General features: G+C 38.1%; 5 protein-coding genes across 9 annotated transcripts; 3 read left to right on the top strand and 2 right to left on the bottom strand.

Moving 5' to 3' along the window:
* The first annotated feature begins 495 nt into the window (after positions 1–495).
* LOC111456590 (putative G3BP-like protein) lies at positions 496–4,763 on the top strand. Of its 2 annotated transcripts, none has more exons than XM_023098533.1 (10): positions 496–929; positions 1,022–1,156; positions 1,584–1,893; positions 2,198–2,457; positions 2,830–3,019; positions 3,372–3,493; positions 3,578–3,643; positions 3,973–4,051; positions 4,241–4,302; positions 4,333–4,763. In XM_023098533.1, exons 1-10 carry the CDS (start codon positions 894–896, stop codon positions 4,393–4,395), a joined length of 1,323 nt encoding a protein of 440 aa, XP_022954301.1. In that variant the 5' UTR covers positions 496–893; the 3' UTR covers positions 4,396–4,763. The 2 variants fall into 2 exon arrangements, with proteins under 2 accessions (XP_022954301.1, XP_022954300.1); XM_023098532.1 differs by having other exon boundaries at positions 513–583; positions 886–929; positions 4,241–4,763.
* Positions 4,720–5,638, bottom strand: LOC111456593. The gene is made up of 3 exons (XM_023098536.1): positions 5,527–5,638; positions 5,253–5,428; positions 4,720–5,008 (listed from the first exon to the last, which is right to left on the bottom strand). Exons 1-3 carry the CDS (start codon positions 5,608–5,610, stop codon positions 4,891–4,893), a joined length of 378 nt encoding a protein of 125 aa, XP_022954304.1. The 5' UTR covers positions 5,611–5,638; the 3' UTR covers positions 4,720–4,890.
* A 984-nt stretch (positions 5,639–6,622) lies between these two features.
* On the top strand, positions 6,623–9,560 carry LOC111456591. 3 transcript variants are annotated; one of them, XR_002712795.1, is made up of 5 exons: positions 6,623–6,857; positions 7,193–7,330; positions 8,732–8,919; positions 9,031–9,329; positions 9,365–9,560. XR_002712795.1 is itself a non-coding variant. In XM_023098534.1 (4 exons), exons 1-4 carry the CDS (start codon positions 6,799–6,801, stop codon positions 9,219–9,221), a joined length of 576 nt encoding a protein of 191 aa, XP_022954302.1. In that variant the 5' UTR covers positions 6,623–6,798; the 3' UTR covers positions 9,222–9,560. The 3 variants fall into 3 exon arrangements, 2 of the variants coding, with proteins under 2 accessions (XP_022954302.1, XP_022954303.1); XM_023098534.1 differs by having other exon boundaries at positions 9,031–9,560; XM_023098535.1 differs by having other exon boundaries at positions 6,626–6,857; positions 7,196–7,330; positions 9,031–9,546.
* A 786-nt stretch (positions 9,561–10,346) lies between these two features.
* On the top strand, positions 10,347–11,309 carry LOC111455888 (photosystem II reaction center PSB28 protein, chloroplastic-like). 2 transcript variants are annotated; one of them, XM_023097530.1, is made up of 2 exons: positions 10,347–10,570; positions 10,648–11,309. In XM_023097530.1, exons 1-2 carry the CDS (start codon positions 10,363–10,365, stop codon positions 11,130–11,132), a joined length of 693 nt encoding a protein of 230 aa, XP_022953298.1. In that variant the 5' UTR covers positions 10,347–10,362; the 3' UTR covers positions 11,133–11,309. The 2 variants fall into 2 exon arrangements, with proteins under 2 accessions (XP_022953298.1, XP_022953299.1); XM_023097531.1 differs by having other exon boundaries at positions 10,356–10,570; positions 10,651–11,309.
* Positions 11,310–11,808: 499 nt separating this feature from the next.
* LOC111456506 (NADH dehydrogenase [ubiquinone] 1 alpha subcomplex subunit 9, mitochondrial-like) lies at positions 11,809–18,147 on the bottom strand. Its single transcript, XM_023098395.1, has 12 exons — positions 17,957–18,147; positions 17,773–17,869; positions 17,151–17,215; positions 16,879–16,964; positions 16,657–16,741; positions 16,482–16,552; positions 15,166–15,297; positions 13,483–13,598; positions 13,248–13,371; positions 13,090–13,158; positions 12,306–12,426; positions 11,809–12,221 (listed from the first exon to the last, which is right to left on the bottom strand). Exons 1-12 carry the CDS (start codon positions 18,051–18,053, stop codon positions 12,070–12,072), a joined length of 1,215 nt encoding a protein of 404 aa, XP_022954163.1. The 5' UTR covers positions 18,054–18,147; the 3' UTR covers positions 11,809–12,069.
* Positions 18,148–18,635: the final 488 nt, after the last annotated feature.

Raw genomic sequence — 18,635 nt, forward strand, 5'->3', positions numbered from 1 at the left:
ATAGATTTTTTTCATGATTAGATTTACCATATTTATAGAAATGCTATAAGTATTTTTCAGAATTGACAGAGAGGACAACAAATTGTTTTTTCCTTTTTCTTTTTTACGTCATTATCCTAAATTTAAATTATTTTCTATTATTCCAAATGAAACTAAATAATTTATACTATTTTACTCTTTGTTTTAGATATTATGTAATAGATTATTTCTATTTATATCCTAAAAAATCCCATATTTTGATCCTAAACATCTTACCGCAGTAAAAAAGCTGGCTTTTACTGACGGAAGAGGTTTGTCTTGATGGAATCATATCCTACCGGGTCGGAATCGGGTCGGGTGAATGACCCACCCGCCCGAAGAGGGAAGCTTGTGGAGATCTGAGCCGTTGATGGAGTGACGGGGGATAACGTGGCGGTGTTGATGGAGAGTGGAGTCCAGTGATCGAAGGGCCGTGATTTGTCGACGTTTTTTATATATAAATAAAGGCAAATCGTTATAGTCTTGAAATTCTGCAACCCAAAAAAGAGAGGAAATCCCTTTGGCTTTCCCCTTCCATAGATCTGCAGCTGCCTTTGCTTTTGAGGTTTTTCCTTATCGCCATCTCTCCGATCTTCGGTTAACTCATCGGCGGCGCCTTCTCTTTTTTTCCTTGTTCTTGTCGGGTTCTCTTCCCCCTTATATAATCCACGATTCGCCATTTCTATAACGAACTTAAACAGATTTCTTTAACTACTCTCCCTCCTAGGGTTTTCTGCTTCCTTTTTTCTTTTGTCTCCCTTGGATCTACTCATCTTCGTATTTACGCAACTGGGTTTTAGGATTTGGGGATTTTGCATGCTGTTCGCGGTGAACTGAGTTTTACTTTTTTCCTCTGCTTATCTACAGTTGCGAAAATGGCAGCTTACTCTGGATCTGTCAGCGCTGTTCAGGTTTCTATCTTCTTCTATCCTTGCCTTTTTCTAAGTTTCTGTGTGTAAATTGTTGGTTGTGATGAGTGGATTTGGTATTTGAGATGATACAGGTTGGTTCCTACTTTGTGGAGCAGTACTACCATGTTCTTCGGCAACAACCTGACCTTGTCCATCAATTTTACGCCGACGCTAGCACCATGGTTCGGGTTGATGGGGATTCTTCTGAGACTGCTAACACAATGCTGGTACTTCTGGTTTTTCTACTTCTCATGGCCATGTTTCAATTTTCGGCACTAGTGAAGTATAGGCTGATTTGACCATGTTTGAGTGAAGTTATTTGGTTAAGTTTTGGTTTGAGTGGGAAATTTCGTCATTTCTTGATTTTTGTCCTTTAGTTTCTTATTGTTTCTTGCTTCTTTGTTTTGTTCAAAATGTGTTGATCAGTACGTAGTGGTAATAGTTGTTCTTTATAAGGGTTTGAGCTATGAAATATTATTACGGGTTCTTGGATTTGTGGGTTTTTGAATCTTTTACTAATGTTTTACGGTCAAGAAAAGCAGAAATATATACGCCGCTTCTTTACTTGTTTGTTGTGACAAGCTCTGACCTGCGTGACGTAAACAATTGTTACTACTATTTCTCATGTTGCTTACTCTAGCTTTTCTTCTGCAGCAAATACATACACTTATCATGTCGCTAAATTTCACTGCATTTTCAATCAAGACGATCAACTCAATGGAGTCTTGGAATCGGGGTATCCTAGTTGTGGTTTCAGGTTCTGCAAAGTCAAAGGAGTTTAATGGGATTAGGAAGTTTGTGCAGACATTTTTTCTTGCTCCTCAAGAGAAGGGTTACTTTGTTCTTAATGATATCTTTCATTTCATTGAGGAGGAGATAGTTCAGCAGAATCTGTTGCCTGTACCATCAGAGAATAAATTTGAAGCTGAACTTAATGCTCCCAGTTCCGTACCAGAGCCACCAGGTACTTCGTCAATATTGTTGAAGAATTGGCAACAAACCACTTCGGTTTTTAGTTTTACCTATAGATGGAGAAGAGAGAACTATCAAAAGTGCTTCTATCATTGCCATCGATAGTGGATTCTTTTCCCTTCATGTGGTGCATTTGATCTTTTGAAGCAACTTGTATGCATAAACTTTAGAAGATTTAAAAGATTAGTAATAGCTGAAAGTGAAATTTTTTGTTGCTGAAATAGTTTCTACGCAGATCATTAATAGCTAGATTGACTTGAGCAGTTCGATAGGTTAAGTTGATTTTGTTTTGGCAGTTTCCGACTATGTTTTGGAAGAGAATGCAAGGGAGTATGTGGACTCAATTCATATAGAAGATGATCCAATTGATAAATACAGCCTTCCTGAGCAACAGCCACAAGAAGAATTTGAATCAGAAGTTGTTGTGGTGGAGGCCCCTGTGGAGGATTTGGTTACTGCTGCGCATCAAAATGTAGATAACAGCGAACAGGAGCCTCATTCTGCAGTAGTTGATGAACCCGTTGGAGAGCCAGAAAAGAGAACTTATGCTTCCATTGTATGTGCACTCTACTATAGCTCCTATCCTAGTGCTGGTGCCCGTGTCTGTATGCTATGTGTGTATGTGTGTGTGCGCAATGGAAATATGCCATCAAGCCATAATCCTTATTAGTTAGTTTTTGTGACTGACTACAAAATAATCTGTGGAGTTCGGAGTATAACATGGGTATATAACAGAAACGTAACCAAATTGAGGAAAACAAAAGTTGAAAAGCTATATTTATTGTGTTCTTCTTTCATCCTTGTCATAAATTGAAGGCTTCTTAGGCCTCTGTCCTTGTTTCCAGTCATTCCAGCTTAAACTGGGATTGATCTGTGTTACAGATGTGGGATTGTTTTCTTATATGTTGATAATATTATTACTATGTAGTTGAGAGCTGCTAGAGCGGAATCTGCACAATCAGCTAATCCCCAACCGTCATTTTATCCAAGTGCTCCAGCTACTTCCGAGTGGAACCATACTCCAGAACCTGCCCCACAACAGATAAACCCTGCATCGTCATATACCCCAGAATCTGGAGCAGATACATTTGAAGAAGGTTTTGGTGCCGAAGATGAAGGTCAAATTCTTGATTCATCTTTAAATAATGGTGCTTCGATTCTAAATCATTGCAATAGTTTGACTTCATTATTGTTTTCTATTTGTACTTCAGTCTTTATAATGTGGCGTGAGATTATTGATCTTTTGGTTATACCGTGGGATTTTAATTATTTTTTGTTTGTTGTGTCGAGGATCGATACATTCACATGAAATTTTACATGACATATGTTCTTAGGTGTATTTTGTAGTATGCCATTCTGCATTCTGTTTGAACTGTTTATGTGTTTTGAGACGTTGTGAAAGGACTCTTGTACTTTGTGTGATTTTCACTCCCAAAGCATCTGATTAGTTTTGTGTTGTCTTGCCTTCAGGTGAACCAAAATCTGTCTACGTTAGAAACTTGCCGCCCTCTGTTACAGAAGCTGAAATTGAGCAACAATTTAAAGCTTTTGGCAGAATTCTGCCTGATGGTGTATTCATTAGGTCTCGAAAGGTCAGGTTCTTATATATATATATATATATATATTTATGTTTGTTGGTTAGTTTTTATTGGCTAAATATAGATTGCTTTGTACAGGAAATTGGGGTTTGTTATGCTTTCGTTGAGTTTGAAGATATTCTTGGTGTTCAAAACGCCTTGAAGGTTTGGACCACACTTAACCTATTTATCATTTGTTTGTGTTAGCTAGGGACAAACGTTGTTGTTTAGGCATTTGTGATAGAAAACCCAAGTTTGTATAGGGGTCCGCCCCCTACCCTTTCCTATTCTTTGAGTTAATTTTTATTTAATCTTAAAATTTTTATTGCACCTAGTCCTGGTAATTATTTCAAACGGCTTTGGCTTTCTGGACAGTGCTTTGAACGTGCTCGAGTATTCAACACTACTAGTCTTTTCTCTCATGTTGTGTGCCGTTTAGAATTGGTTTTTACTTTTCCCTTGTAAAATATAAGTCTTGTCATATTCTGCTACAGGCATCTCCAATTCAAATAGCTGGAAGGCAAGTCTACATTGAGGAACGAAGGCCAAACAGCAGTGGTGCACGGGGAGGAAGTAAGTGCAACTCTGAGACATAATCAGTTGTATTATATAAGCCAACTCTGTATTGATAATAGTTACTGCAGTCCAGTTTATATATGGTTTTACTTCTACTTAAAAGTAGCAAAATTCTTGCTAATGATGATTTATTTGCATCGGCTCACATGGATGCTTTCTGATGCATTTTATTGGTGCCATGATCAGGAAGGGGAAGAGGCAGAGGTAGTTTTCAGTCAGACGCCCCCAGAGGACGATTTGGGTCTCGTAATTTGGGACGAGGAAGCAGCCAGGATGGCAGTGACTACGGTAGGTTGAGAGGCAATGGCTTCCCTCAGCGGGGTTATCACAAGGTCCAATAGTATCATCAATCATCCAGTTTGTGCATAACCATTTTGGAGACGAAACTGTGTTAGAGTTTTTGGTATGAAGGTGGTTACTACGATTGATGGTTCAGAGAAAGCCAGCGTCTCTGGTGTGAGTGGTTAGGAAATTGGTTTGTACTGTGTTTTGAGTGTGTGAGTTGACGTTACTGGAAATGTTAATTTGTGAGGGATTAATTAATTATTAAGATAAGATGGTGGTGATTTTCTCACTTGGATGGTTTTTGAGATGCAATTCAAGTGGGAAATTTTGGCATTTCTCAAGTACAAGCACTTGTTAGGCAATGTGAGAGACAAAAAGACTTAGAAAATGATCCTTTTCATTAATCTTATACTGAACTTGCTTACTTATGCCCTGCCTCCTCTATGCTATTCTATTCCTTGTTTCTTCACTTTCATTACATTGCAGACATGGAACAACTTTGAAAATGCTTACAGAAGCCAAGAAAAAGCAGCAGCAGCAGGCATTCACTTTCATGTCAAGCTGTTGCAGCTGCCGTGTAAGTCTGTTGCCATTTCTTTTCCTAAGCTGCGTCCATCCTCATATTCTTCTGTTTCCCACAGGAAATTAGCATAGGCTGCTTGCACATGGCTGAAGAATCACGTAATATTACTCATTTGCATCAGAAAAAGCTACTATATCCACAAAAAGTTGTAATAACATTTGATTTTTCAGATTTTTCATGAACTATTCTTGAAGTGGAAATCGTGGAAATTGGAGCCTAGAATGAGGAAACTTCTGATACTTCACATAATATCACCACTGTGTTGAGGATTGAAGTTATGATTTGAGCTTTCATCTTGTAGAATAGTTGAGAGAGTATTAAAGGAATTACCTGTCATGTGGAGAAGCTTGGAGAGCCCGTTGGAAATAGGATGAAGCTTTTTGTTGGTCACGATGCAACTCCCACACTAACTTCGCATATTTTGACAAAATCTCTCCATCTTGGGAACAATCCATTAAAATGGCTCTGCTGTAATACTCTTCCGCTCCTCGCACGTCTCCTTTCCACTGCCAACAAAAACCGAAAGGAAACCCCTTAGATGGACTGGGTGAGTGACAGTAAAGAATAACGTAGAGAGAAATTTAAACAAGCTTAGATCTTTTGCCTGGTACAAGAACTCCGCATAGTTCCTCAAAACCAGAGCATTCCCTGGATTTTCCACTACCATTTTCTTGTAATACTCCTCCATGCCATGCTGCTCACCCCCTCCACCTCCGCCACTCCGCCGTCGACCACCACCACCGCCGCCGCCGCCGCCACCACCTGGCCCTCTCGCCAGATGCATCTCTTTCTGTAAATCACCCACAAACCCAATCCCATCTCCTGAATTCATTCTGGTCCAAGCTTGTTCCATGGCCCTAACCTCCGGAGTTACAATGGCAGCGTCCATCCTGTTATGGACGCCAAAATTCTCCAAGGCAACTTCATCCTCCTCCGGATCAGCATGTTGATCATCGTCTTCGTCATCTTCTTCTTCAGTCCTGGCTCTGGAACCGTAGAAGGAAAACGAAGGTATGGTCTCGAGAATGGAGCGGTTAGGCCTGTGACTGAGTTTATTGGAGGGTTTGAAATTGAATGAATCAAATGAAAAAGGGTCTTCATGGACATCGATTACATCTGAAGCATGAGAAAGGGTAATCAAATTTCCTTCGGAGTGGGTTCTCCGAAAGCCAGTGGGAGCAGCGCGATGGTGGTCGGAGAAAGAAAGGGGTTTATTGTTACAGCGAAAGGCGAAGGGGGAATGGGAGGGGGAAGGGGAGTGTTTCCCGACGGCATCATGGTGGTGATGGAGGTGGTCCGGCGGGAGAAGAGAGCGAAGAAGCGGCGTAGAAGAGCTTCTGAGCAGCATAATTTTGATCGTTGAGTACTGAAATCAATGGAAATATAGAATTGTATGGTGGAAGAGGAAGGAAGGAAGCAAGTATCTGATGCACAGATGAGGAGTGGGAGACCTAAACCTCACGGGAAAACACCCAAAACTTCCCTTTCCTTTGCTTTTTATGATGTTCCCATCTCCATCTCAACAAAAGTAGTATATATCCAGCATTATTTTTGTTAAATTACAAACAAATTTAGTCTCCAAACTTCGAAAATCATTCAATAAACATGTCTTTCAACTTTTAATTAATGATTATTCAATGAAATTCACAAATTTTTTTCATTAATGACTTCAAAATTGTAATTTTATGAGGATTACTATTTCAAAAGATCTATTAAATTAAGGGTTGGAATTTCAAGTTTTGATTTTATATCTTTCATTTGACAAGTCTGCTCAAAATCAGCCGACAATTTTTTTAGGGAAGATTTCTATCGAGAAAGCGCGGCAGAACGATTTTGCGGTGAGCGGCTGAGGGAGCGAAGAACCCACAAGCTGAAAATGCTGGCGAAGAGGTTGCTTTCCATATTCAAGCGCTCTCCAACTCCGAACGCTTCCAGGTGCGTCCTTCTTGTCATTCCGATTTTCGTTTTTTTCTTCTGTTTGTTCACGCTTCCATTTCTCGGATTGTTACGCGAACAATTACTAACTCATCCACGAGCTTCCGTTCAACATGGAATCGATTGCTCGCATTTTTTTCGAAGAGATACATCTAGGTTCTTCACTTTTTACATGTTTTGATCGTATAGCAGGTTTAATTTCCGCCTTATATGTTCGTTTAGAACTTGGAACTGTTTTATTTTGTTTTCTATGGAATGATTCTTACAAGATATTTCATCGATCTGTAACGGATAGAATGAAACTTGGCGATCTCTGATTTAGGGTTGCTTTGCAGCAGTTCCGTAAGGCCATCGGAGGAAGGGGTGAATAAATCCTGGGGTCGCAATGCAGTCTCCTTTGTACTTGTTACTGTTACTGGTGGTGTAGCCTTGAGTGCTTTAGATGACCTCGCCATTTATCATAGCTGTAGCAGGTATGTCTGACTTGTTAGGGATTTTCAAAATTTGGATGAATTATATCGTTTAAGCAAATGGAGGTCTGAATTTGGAGAAGATAAACTATATATCTTGGGATTGCTTTTTATGCAACTGTTTTCTGCCATGTTTCACTTATTAGTGCTTTGAAGTTTAAGGAAACTCTCACCATTGCTATGTTGTTTTCAACCTTTAAAATTGGCTATGGTTTTACATCACTCAGGTCATTGTATTTTTTAAACCAAGCCTTTTCACTTTAGATGAACTAATGAATTGGATAGGATAATATCTCTAATACAACGTGATGTTTACATCATTGCTACCAAAAGCGTTCGGTTATCAACCTTGGGGACAAGAGAATGCAAGAATTCTTTTTCTTTGGTTTCTTTTACCCATACGTACTTTGCTTGCTCTGTTTTTGTTGGGGCTTTAAATCTTTGTTATTGGCCTAGTTACTCAGGTTTTGTGAGGTCCCACGTCGGTTGGAGAGGGGAACAAAACATTCCTTATAAGGGTGTGGAAACCTCTTCCTAGTAGATGCGTTTTAAAACCTTGAGGGGACAATATTTGCTAATGGTAGGCTTAAGCTGTTACAGGTTTAGTACTTTTATGAATGAAATCGTGCTAATAGATGATAGGGCTTCAGGGGCTTTAAGCGGATGCATTTTTTTACTTTAATTTTAGAAGCTCAACCGGACTCCTGCTTACAGTGAATACTCACCAGCACACTTTTGGCTTGGTGTATCTATAACCCGTTTTGACCTGAAAGCCTTTTTTTTTTCTTGGCTTGGTGTATTATATATAACTGAGGTCACCATTTTCAATAAGTTAGCTACCTTTTTACAATTAGAACGAGACCCTGGATTTGATCAATATTTTCAGAATGAATAGGAACATGACTTAGAACCAACTGAACTAGGACTAACTTTCCTGTTTGCTTATCATTCAAAACTTAAAAGGATTGGAAAGTTCCGACAAGAGAGACGGACTTCGACCCACACTCTATCTCCTACCAAATATTTTCTTCACACCGTTGGACATAAAGAAATCCCAATCAGCGAATCCAAAAGATCTCGTGCTTCCTTTTAGTGGATAAACTGAGCTTTTCTAATGAGAGAATACAGAAGAGCATACAAAAAAACGCCCCAGCAAAAGGAGCCAAACTATAACTTGACTAACTATACAAAAAATGGCTCCACCAATGCAAAAGAATAAGGCATCAAGGTCTGATTGTTTCATGGGTTCTTAGATAAACATTTAATATCCTTGTTCTTAGAATATGCTTGCATCTTGCATTGTACCTTAAATACGAAGCTTTTACATGTACGTTTGTAGCAATTTTCTTTTGCAGTTGCTTGCTGGCATTAAAATTATTTGATTTTAATGTATTACTTTTCCAGCAAAGCCATAGAGAAAGCCAAGAACAATAAAGCAATTATAGATGCTATTGGAGAACCCATTGTTAAAGGTCCATGGTACAATGCATCACTTGCAGTAGCTCATAAGAGACATTCTCTATCCTGCACGTTTCCGGTATCAGGACCCCAAGGCACGGGGATCGTCCAACTGAAGGCAGTTCGTAATGGAGGTCCTCGTTCAACCTTTTATTATCTTGTTCTATATTAGTCTTCGGGGCGAGTAAAGTTGGCCTCGTCTTTATTCTTTTTATAATGCTTTTTGAATTGTAATATCTGAACAGAGGAATCCTGGATATCATTTCTCCGGCCACGAGACTGGGACATCCTGATCATGGATGCTCTCCTACATGTTCCCGAAAACGAAGGTAAGCAGCAAACAATGCGTATTAATCTCACTGAGAAGTTTGCCCCTGCTGCTGCTGCTTGTGTCGCATGCACTGATTGTCAGTCTCCGGAGGCAGAGAAGAGATGAAGTCAGCTAGTAAGTTTGCAGCTTCTTATTAGTTTTCTGTCCCGACATGATTTCGAGCTGACCGAAGGATTAAAATATTCGTTATTAGCATCAAAATAATATTTTTCTGTGGACTGCTTCGTCCAAATGCCTTCTAGTTCTAGGTGGAACCAGCTTAGAAGATTATTATCCAACAAGATTGCTAACATCAATCACTCTGTTTTTTATTCCATTTTTTTTGTATGGATAGCGTTCATGTTATGGGCGCTGACATAAACTTTCATTTATACCACTTTGTGAGATTTCATTATATCCATGAGAAGTTATTCTCGTTCGGAGGAAAAAATTACACTTGTTGACGTGCCCGCTTTAATCTGTAACATATTGCTTCATACATGCGTTGCTTGTGAATTATGATACTCTAAACTAAAATTCATGGATAAAAGCTTGGGATGGCAAGTTTTGGAAGTGAAGATGGTATGGAAATTCCCTAGAATGTAGAAGAGCAGTCGCATGAAAATGGTGAATTTCAAAGCTTGAAATGGCCATATACTACGTGCATGCATAGTCAATTGTATGCGACTCTAGCCGACTTGTATCCATGCAAAGTCATATCATTTGGCTCGATCTTGCTTCTACTCTAGGTTAAAGTCTCTCATGTGCAACGCATCGTCTCTATTATCATTTTGGTTCCCAACAACACGATTCATGCATCGTGATAACATCTCATGTCTCAGGATAGCTCGACCATCATGACTTGCTTGGACATATCTATCGGAATCAACCCATGTGTCACTCATCTCATCGAGACATTCGAAATGAACTCTCTTGTGTTTCATATACCAACCTCTGCCACGTGAATCAGGGCACAAAATCCTTGTCGTTTGACGTTCGTCTACACTATTACACACATGTGTTGGATGATATATCGTTCTCTTTGTTCACATTATAATACTTACATAGTCGAATGGGTGCCACCTTGTCAATCTTCTATTAGAGTCCCAAACATTTGAAATTTGAAATTTTAATGTTTAAAAATATTTTTAAAATAAGGTATTCGATTTAGTAAAGATATTTAAGAAAGAAAAAAAAGATTTATAGGCACAAAATTAATAGTTAGTAGAGAGCAAGGGTGGTGAGGAAGGGATTGAAATGGAAGTGAATGGCTCTCGTGGTTACACACCTTACCAATCTTCACACCACACCATTCTCCCCTTCCTTTTGCCTTTTATCTCTCTCTCCCTCTCTCCCTCTCTCTCTCTCTCTCTCTGCTGGCTGCGTTTCAAAATCAATGGCGACTCTGCAATCTCTCGCATCCACTTCCCTTTCTTCTCCCCATCTGCATCATCCTTCATCCACCAACACCAAAGGTAACTCTATCACTCTCTGCATTCCCCTTTCCCCAACCCTAGTTCTCATCATCATCACCAAACTCACTCTTCTTCAGCAGCTTGTGCCTCCGCCAGACTTCACAGCAGCGTCTTCTCCGCATTCCACGGCCGTTCCCTTAACGTCTCTGGCGGAAAATGCCAGACGGTCACTCGCCGCAGATGTCAACCCTACGGACGGCCGTCCAATACGATCCTCATGGTTCTGCCGAAGATCCAGTTCATCCAGGGCACGGACGAGCAGACGGTGCCGGACGTGAGGCTGACCAAATCCCGAGACGGCACCAACGGAATGGCCATTTTCAAGTTCGAGCAGCCGTCGGTGTTCGACTCGTCGGGGGAGGTCGGGGACATTACCGGATTCTACATGATCGATGAGGAAGGTGTGATTCAGTCGGTGGATGTGAACGCCAAGTTCATTAATGGAAAACCTGCGGGAATCGAGGCCAAGTACGTGATGCGGACTCCGAGGGAGTGGGACAGGTTCATGAGATTCATGGAGCGATACTCCAACGCCAATGGCTTGCAATTCGTCAAGAAATAAAATCGCCTAATACGGTTTCTGCTTCTCATTGTCTGTTCTGTGATTAGATTGACCTGTTTTGGCCAATTTTGTTTTGCGTTGAATCACCATCAATACTGTGTTGATGCTGATGGATGAAGAATTTGTTGGAATCTATGCCTTCATCTTCAACAAAGCTAAGTCTTCAACTTTCCAACATACCATTTCTTACTCATTCAACTCAATTCTATCCTAAACCATTTCTTCATCCAATTCTATTCTAAACTATAAAGTATATAGGAAAGGATAATAAAACCCACGAAGGGATGTTGGGAGTTAGCATGGTTGAGTTTAATGCTCAAAAAGAGACACTAAGAACTTGGGAGATTCTGATTTTGGAAGCTTACTTCATGTTTGAAAATCCGCGTAAAAATGGGACAAATTGGAGAAAGATAAGAGTACCCATATGATTCTTTGTTTCAAATTGGATCTTTCTCAATTGAAGGTAATTTCAAAGGAGTTATAAGAAATTTTGAAAAGTTAAAGTCGTTTAGACTAGATTTATGTATCCATAAGAAGCATATAGACTAATAAAGCTATAAGACTAAAATAAAAGATGGTAAAGATAGCAATGAGATTCTAACCGTACTATATAGCCGATTACTACTTCATAGCTCGGGAATTTGATGAGGTGATGTGTTAGTTTGGTTCCAAAGAAGAACAAAACTCCTGGGCTTCTTCCCATTTCTGTTCTTTTCTTTTTCCTGAAAAAACACATTTTATGATCATAGTATGCTGTAGCCAAGCATCCCAGCCTTTATTAATTACAACACCAAATAAACTGTGAATTCTAAATCATGAATCAAGAAGATTAGGATACACGAGGGTTGAACTCAAAAACATTCTCCATTTTATTTGTTGATCAAATGGAGACATAAACCAGGCGGTTCTCAAACCTTTTCAACTAAGTTAATACAAATTATCTCGAGAAGCCTGGAAAAGAATCAGGATCGACTTTTTCACTGACTGTCGAACCGAATTGCGGGCCACCTTTACGGTACGATATAAGAAACTCGACAGGGTATCCTTTCAACTTATGTGGTGCAATCCCAAGATCATTGAAAGTCAATGCTGCAAATCCAATTGCAAGATCAAAGAGTATTAGGGAACATCTCGACTTATTGGCAGAGCAAAATTAACGAGGGGTATGCATACCATTTTCAGAAACAACTGTATCTTGTGTTAGAGCTAGGATCTGATCCAGATTGAAAATGGATGGCGTTGGCAATGGAAACGGGACTTTGTTCAGTAGAATCTCGCGGGGAGTAGAAATTGCCTGAAGCCAAACAGCAGCTTTTAGTTTTTTAAACAACATCAACAGCAAGTTACATCTCAATGAGCAACTTACACTTTCCTAGGTTTAATTTGTTTTGTACAATTATACTAATGCATTAATATCAGAAGAGTAGTCTTCAAATTATCAATTAACAAGTTTAAATTATATGCATCAATGGGTTCTAGAAATAAATCTCCATTTAACCTACACAAATGACGATCTCTGTTATCATCAGACTGCAGTTTCATTAATAAATAAACGCCACTTATTTTCTTCTTAACATTGATAATAGCTACCATTCTAACCCCTGCAGTAACAGCATAGGATCCACATTAAAACCGCATACAAAAGATGATTTCAAAAGGTTCAATTTTTAAGGCTATAAAAGAAGAATATCCCATCCAAATTGGATACAAAAGATTATTTCCAACGAAACTTCATCGACTTATTTACATCACTAAAAAAATCATCTAGCATAGTCCAAATTATGCAATTATTACGGGGAAAAAGGAAACAAGTAACAAATATGAATCAACAAAACGAAGGATTCGTGATGCATAACAGCAACCAATAAAAGAAGGAATACAGTGGGAATATAGAAAGAACTTGAGGAAAAGCATATATACATCATGGCACATCATCATCAACTTCTACTGATTTTACCTTTGCAATAGGGAAAGGGACTTTCACATAGTGAGGCCATTCACGGATCATGTCGAACATAATTTCTGCCTGCATAGAACATGAAGCTTTAAAAGGAAACCTCTTCTCTTTTTTTCTTTAGGGGAGAGCAGGAAGGATATTCGAAAAAAGTAACATACCAAGTCATGGACCGTAAAGATCTCTGGACCACCTAGTTCATAAACTTTTCCAATGCTGGTTCCATCATCTGTCAAGGCTGAAACAGCTCCAGCAGCAACATCAACAACATACACAGGTTGGATTCTGCAAAGAATGCGCTGGTGGTTAGGAAGGATAACAATCAGAAAATTCTAACCATTCAATACCTACAATACGAGATTTTGATAAATATAATATGTGATATGAAATACATACTTTGTAGATCCATCTCCAAAGAGGGGAACAAAGCCATATTTTTTAGCAAAATGTGCCCATGTATTCATAATACGGTCCTCTGTACCAATCATACCTGCAGGTCTCAGAATTGTTGCCTGTAAAAACATATTTTAGAAACATCAGCTCCCACACTAACCACTAAATAAATGAAGAAAAGTTGCAATTAAAAATATTAAAAATCTCTTAACATTTCTTGAAGAAATATTGTTGTGCTATTAGCCAGATTAACAAGTTGTCCCCTGTGCAAAAATGTGGCAGAAACTCAAAGGTCACCTTTTCAGCTCGTGTCCCTTGGCTAGATACATTTTGAGTATTTATAACAATACAAAAGCAGAAGAGAAAAGCAAAATTCATTAGAGTTAAAGAATGACATGGATCGATATTTATCTGACCTCAATCAAGAACTTGATGATAATTTTGAAGTTTTGGCATGGTGGAAAGCTAATGATTTTAAATATAAAGTTTTATAAAAAAATTGTCCAAGATGTTTTTGGTCGTTCCCGTGTCAACTGTAGCTTTTGAATCAACATTTACTATCGGTGGGAGGATTCTTGATTCTTCTAGGAGTTCTTTGACACAAAAAACAATGAAAGCTTTGATATGTACCCAAAATTGAATCGGTAGAAAAACAATATCTTATTATCTATTTGTTGCAATCTATATTGTTCTAACACAACTTATATTTTTCTAATTTTTCAGGTGATTTAATGCCCTCCAGCTCCACCAGTGTCATGCACAAATAATTCTCTTTCAATGTAAGTAAAATATTTTAATAATAGTTTTCTTTTTCTGTTATGCATAATATAAACTAGTTATTTTTATTATTTTATATACTGAGCAGGTTCAAGTTCGTGCTCTTAAAGTTTGTGCTCAAGTTTGTAAAGATTAACTACTTGCACTTTTACAAAAACTAAATTTTTAGGTCTTATGTTGAATGATTATATATTGTGAATTTTAGGTCTTATGTTGAATGATTATATATTGTGAATTTTAGGTCTTATGTTGAATGATTATATATTGTGAATGTGAATAATTAATTATATGTAGGTGTCGTTGGAATTGATTCATTGCATATCCCTTGCATGTTCATAGGTGATAATTTTAGTTTAGTACTTTTAAACTAAAAGTTTATAGGTGGTAATTGTTTTAGGGGACAATATCACAACTTTTAGTTCAAATTAGTTATGAATCCATTGCACAACTAAAAGTTTATAATAGGTAATAACATTTTGAACTTGTAGGTGATAATATCTATGCAATTGATTCACAACTAAAATGTAAAAAAAAAACAAAAAAACAAAAAAACAAAAACAAAAAAGGAACCTAAACCCAACTCGAAAATAGAGGACTGGGTTGTGAATCAATTTCGGGTTGGGTTGGGTTACCAATCCAACCAACCCGAACTTTTGAGTTGGTCCAAAAAATCCTCTCAATCCAACCCAACCCAGGTACACCCCTACCCTCAATCTTCATAAACAATTACTCCCATAAGAATAAAAGATAAATCCATGATAAATAAGCAGCTATAGAAAAATCAAAATTTGTAAGATTCTCTAATAAAAGAAAACTACCATTTGAAGAAAAAAAAAACTATATTTTCAGATACGTTACTTCATGTGGCATTATCAACTCAAAATCAGGAAACAGATGGTAACTGTTTACCTCAGGGAATGCCTTCAAAACAGATTCCTCAGCAGCAGCTTTAGCCCTCAGAAATCTGGATGGAGATGATGAAGATGCCCCTAGGCAGGAAACTTGTATGAACCTCAAGATACCACCGTGTTCTTTGGCAATCTACAATATTGAAATGGAGGGCAAAGACCTAATCTACATCAGACTCGAAAAGAAACGAGGGTAGTATACTTCCTTAGAGACCAAAAATAAAGAGGAATCATAACTTGATTTTTTACTACTTTCTAGCTAGCTTCAAAAAGAAAAACACTGAAAGCACATTCATGATTTATTCCTTTTCCTACCTAAAGAAGAAAGTTCATATTTCAATTAGAATCAAAGGAAAATATCATGAAGTTGCAGCATACCTGAGTTATATGCTGCATATGCAACATGCTTCCAGAAGATTATACTTCAACTTAATATACACAACTACTCTTAACACTTTTTGTGTTTATCTTGCCTTTATAACTGATATTTGCAGCAGTATCATAATGTGGAAACCAAAGATCACATATAGGCCAGTATTTTAAAAAGTGTCTCAATGCAAGTGCATTCCCTCTGCGCTTGAAGCCCTTTCTAAAATAGCTTATTTCATTTTATTGAATTAACTACGAAATAGGCATAAAACAGTGCTCATTTCTCTCCCCACTCTCCTACGAAAGCTCCAATTTCTTAAATTGATTCATTATCATATTATTCATAATAATACTATGTTGTTTAAAATTGCACCTTCATCTATAAAAATTTTGAATTTGTTTATAATCAAAACAATTATTCCATCTCATCAATGGAATTGTTTCTATTCAAATTTTGTATGTTGGTAACTAAATTGTATCAGAGTAGGAGGTCATATGTTCAAATGCCATTCCCTCCCCAATTAATATTAATTTCCACTTGTTGGCTTTCTACAAATTTTCAAGTACACAAATAAGGGGGAGAGTTGAAGTAACTATATGCTTTAATTTTCCATAAACCATCAACTTAAGATTTTGAGTTGAGGGGTGATTTAAAAATCATATATTCCCTCCCTTCCCCTAGCTACTTTACTTCTATGATGCTTTTAGCCTGCCCGCCAATTTTGTAATCCTTGTTTTTTGTTATAAGAATCACTTTCACGATAGTATCAGAAGGCCATATGAAAACACAAGCCAAACAAAGACGTAGAAGCTGCGAATAGAACAGCTGAAAGAAGGTAACTTTCATAAGAAAAAACAGGAAAAAAAATCCCTTCTAAGAAGAGCAACAATTAATCACATACCAATTTTTTGACAATTTAGACATGGCATTCAAGTACAGATGCATACCGTGGCAAGTTGTTCTGCCATGGAATGATTCACTTCCTCAAAGCTGTAATTTCTTGTTTCATACTCTCTTCCTGTCAACAAAGTTGTTAATGTCGAATATTAAAAAGGCTACAAAAAAAAAAAAAAAAAAGATTTAAACCTTTCACAAGAAGGGTGAAAAATGGGAAGCCCATACCAATAAGATTAAGGACCACATTAGCCTTTGCCATGACAGCTTTTATAGAACTTTCATCTCTTGGGTTGTATTTCATTGGCACTATCTGAAAACAAAAAAGAAAAAAAGAAAAGTAAAGGTAAATGAATTAACTTTGAGGGGGTAACGAAATCATTCAGCAGCACAAGGAAAAAAGATATAGGGCTATCATCCATGGCATCGCAACATCGTATACTACTCTACCTGTCCCAGATCTCCCATTAATTTGAGATGACGAGGTGAATCTTCAGAACCTCGAAAAGGGACTAACACTTGGGACCCCATTTTAGCTGAAACAAAATTCATTTCCAAAACAATGCTTAGCATAAAATTGATAGATAATAAATAATAGAGCCAATGCTTCCAAACCCACTACCAGAACCATTTAAAAGTAGTAGGTATACAGGAAAATAATAAATGGCATATTTAGGCAAAACGAAAACCCAGCGCTAGCATCATTTATGCTCGCCAATTACCTAATTGCTGTACAACATAACGGCCAAGGAATCCAGTAGCTCCAAAGACAGTAGCCACGATCCCACTGCAAAAGATTATTGTGATGAGACAGTAAAATCAGAAAATTCAGAGACAGAATTTCGTTTCGTAACTAAAAACTAGAACCCAATTCGAGTTAAATATCAATAACCGGATCTGCCTGAAAATCCTAATGTGTATGCTTAAGGAGAACAGATAAGCACATTCTAGGATTATCTTGACAGCGACAGGGAAACCTCAGAATAAGGTTGCCCGCTTCATTATCCCATAGAAGCTGGGGTGATGCCAGAATGATCGTAGTGAGTACTACCATGATCTTCTAAATTACTCAATAAAAAAAAGTATATTTAACAGACGCTTACCTTTATCTGTAGATGAATCGAGCGATTAATGACAATGAGAAAAGAAAGTAAAAGGAAAAGTATTTCCGTTCAATATCGGCTGAAAGATTATATTGACATTCCAATGCACCACTGTTCATTACATTAAATTTCCAAAATTCCCACACAATTCCAAAGCACTCAAAATCCAGCATTCTTGTCCGACATTAGGCGGACGATCAAATAGAATAATTCAAACACGAAAAATATAGGGCTAGATTACCTAACGGACGATCTCCCACCAGTGCCCTTGCGGACAAGGTGCCCGACTCCCCTCGTAGCCAAGGTGGATTCATATCGTGGACGATCAGCCCCACAATCTGGAAAAAGAAAACAGAAAAAATAAGAAATCAAGGCGAAGGGGAATCGCGCAAGGAAGAGAACGGCAGAGGGGAATGAGGGATTACAGTGATGAGAAAGAGGGTATATGAACTTGAGAGAAGAAATTGAGGAAGGAGAGTTGAGACTCTGCTGCTGCGCTAGACGCCTTGAAATGGCCTGCATCTTTGATCAGAATCTTGCCGGAGTGAGGGACGGGGGAAGAGAGAAGATCTTCTGTTAACAGGGTGAGGAATTTTGATGAACACGAACAGGCTTCCACTGTTGGATCTTGGGTTTTGTCATTTTAAGCGGGCCTCAACGTGAGCCCATACGTTTCATCACAAAATTTAAACGAAAATTTTTAAAATTTATTTATTTTCAACTTTAAAAAATATTAAAAGTAGAGATTTCACATGTACATAACGATTCAACCTCGATATTTGATGCCCATTTAACTTGTGGAGTGGGGCGTTTTACTAGACCTAGCGAAGATATGGCAAACAAATAAAGTAGCCCTATGTTCGGATCTGACAATACCATACCATAATCAAAAGGTACAACGGCCCGAGCGACTAGACTTAACATAAATGTAGCCACTCGAGCCATTCTAAAAAGGGAGAAATTAGCACTACTTGGTTATGGTTAAAAGAGATGCCCATTTAACATGTGGAGTGGGGCCTCTGAGTACGCGTCTCAAACATAATCCTCATTCAAACGAGGGAGGGAATAGGGAGAGATTTTTTTCCCGCCCCAACCCTACTCATG

The sequence above is a fragment of the Cucurbita moschata genome, unplaced genomic scaffold, assembly GCF_002738365.1.
Source record: "Cucurbita moschata cultivar Rifu unplaced genomic scaffold, Cmos_1.0 Cmo_Scf00018, whole genome shotgun sequence".
In the NCBI taxonomy this organism is placed as follows: domain Eukaryota; kingdom Viridiplantae; phylum Streptophyta; class Magnoliopsida; order Cucurbitales; family Cucurbitaceae; genus Cucurbita; species Cucurbita moschata.

Coding starts and splice junctions, on each gene's coding strand:
- LOC111456590 (XM_023098532.1), top strand. CDS start 894: ATGGCAGCTTACTCTGGATCTGTCAGCGCTGTTCAG. Junction 3,020..3,371: donor TTTTGGTGCCGAAGATGAAG/GTCAAATTCTTG, acceptor TCTTGCCTTCAG/GTGAACCAAAATCTGTCTAC. Junction 4,052..4,240: donor CAGTGGTGCACGGGGAGGAA/GTAAGTGCAACT, acceptor TGCCATGATCAG/GAAGGGGAAGAGGCAGAGGT.
- LOC111456593 (XM_023098536.1), bottom strand. CDS start 5,610: ATGGAGGAGTATTACAAGAAAATGGTAGTGGAAAATCCAGGGAATGCT. Junction 5,429..5,526: donor ATGCGGAGTTCTTGTACCAG/GCAAAAGATCTA, acceptor TTTTGTTGGCAG/TGGAAAGGAGACGTGCGAGG. Junction 5,009..5,252: donor CAAGCTTCTCCACATGACAG/GTAATTCCTTTA, acceptor GTGATTCTTCAG/CCATGTGCAAGCAGCCTATG.
- LOC111456591 (XM_023098534.1), top strand. CDS start 6,799: ATGCTGGCGAAGAGGTTGCTTTCCATATTCAAGCGCTCTCCAACTCCG. Junction 6,858..7,192: donor CCAACTCCGAACGCTTCCAG/GTGCGTCCTTCT, acceptor GTTGCTTTGCAG/CAGTTCCGTAAGGCCATCGG. Junction 7,331..8,731: donor ATTTATCATAGCTGTAGCAG/GTATGTCTGACT, acceptor TTACTTTTCCAG/CAAAGCCATAGAGAAAGCCA.
- LOC111455888 (XM_023097530.1), top strand. CDS start 10,363: ATGGCTCTCGTGGTTACACACCTTACCAATCTTCACACCACACCATTC. Junction 10,571..10,647: donor TTCATCCACCAACACCAAAG/GTAACTCTATCA, acceptor ACTCTTCTTCAG/CAGCTTGTGCCTCCGCCAGA.
- LOC111456506 (XM_023098395.1), bottom strand. CDS start 18,053: ATGCAGGCCATTTCAAGGCGTCTAGCGCAGCAGCAGAGTCTCAACTCT. Junction 17,870..17,956: donor ATACCCTCTTTCTCATCACT/GTAATCCCTCAT, acceptor TTCTTTTTCCAG/ATTGTGGGGCTGATCGTCCA. Junction 12,222..12,305: donor TACAGTTGTTTCTGAAAATG/GTATGCATACCC, acceptor TTGGATTTGCAG/CATTGACTTTCAATGATCTT.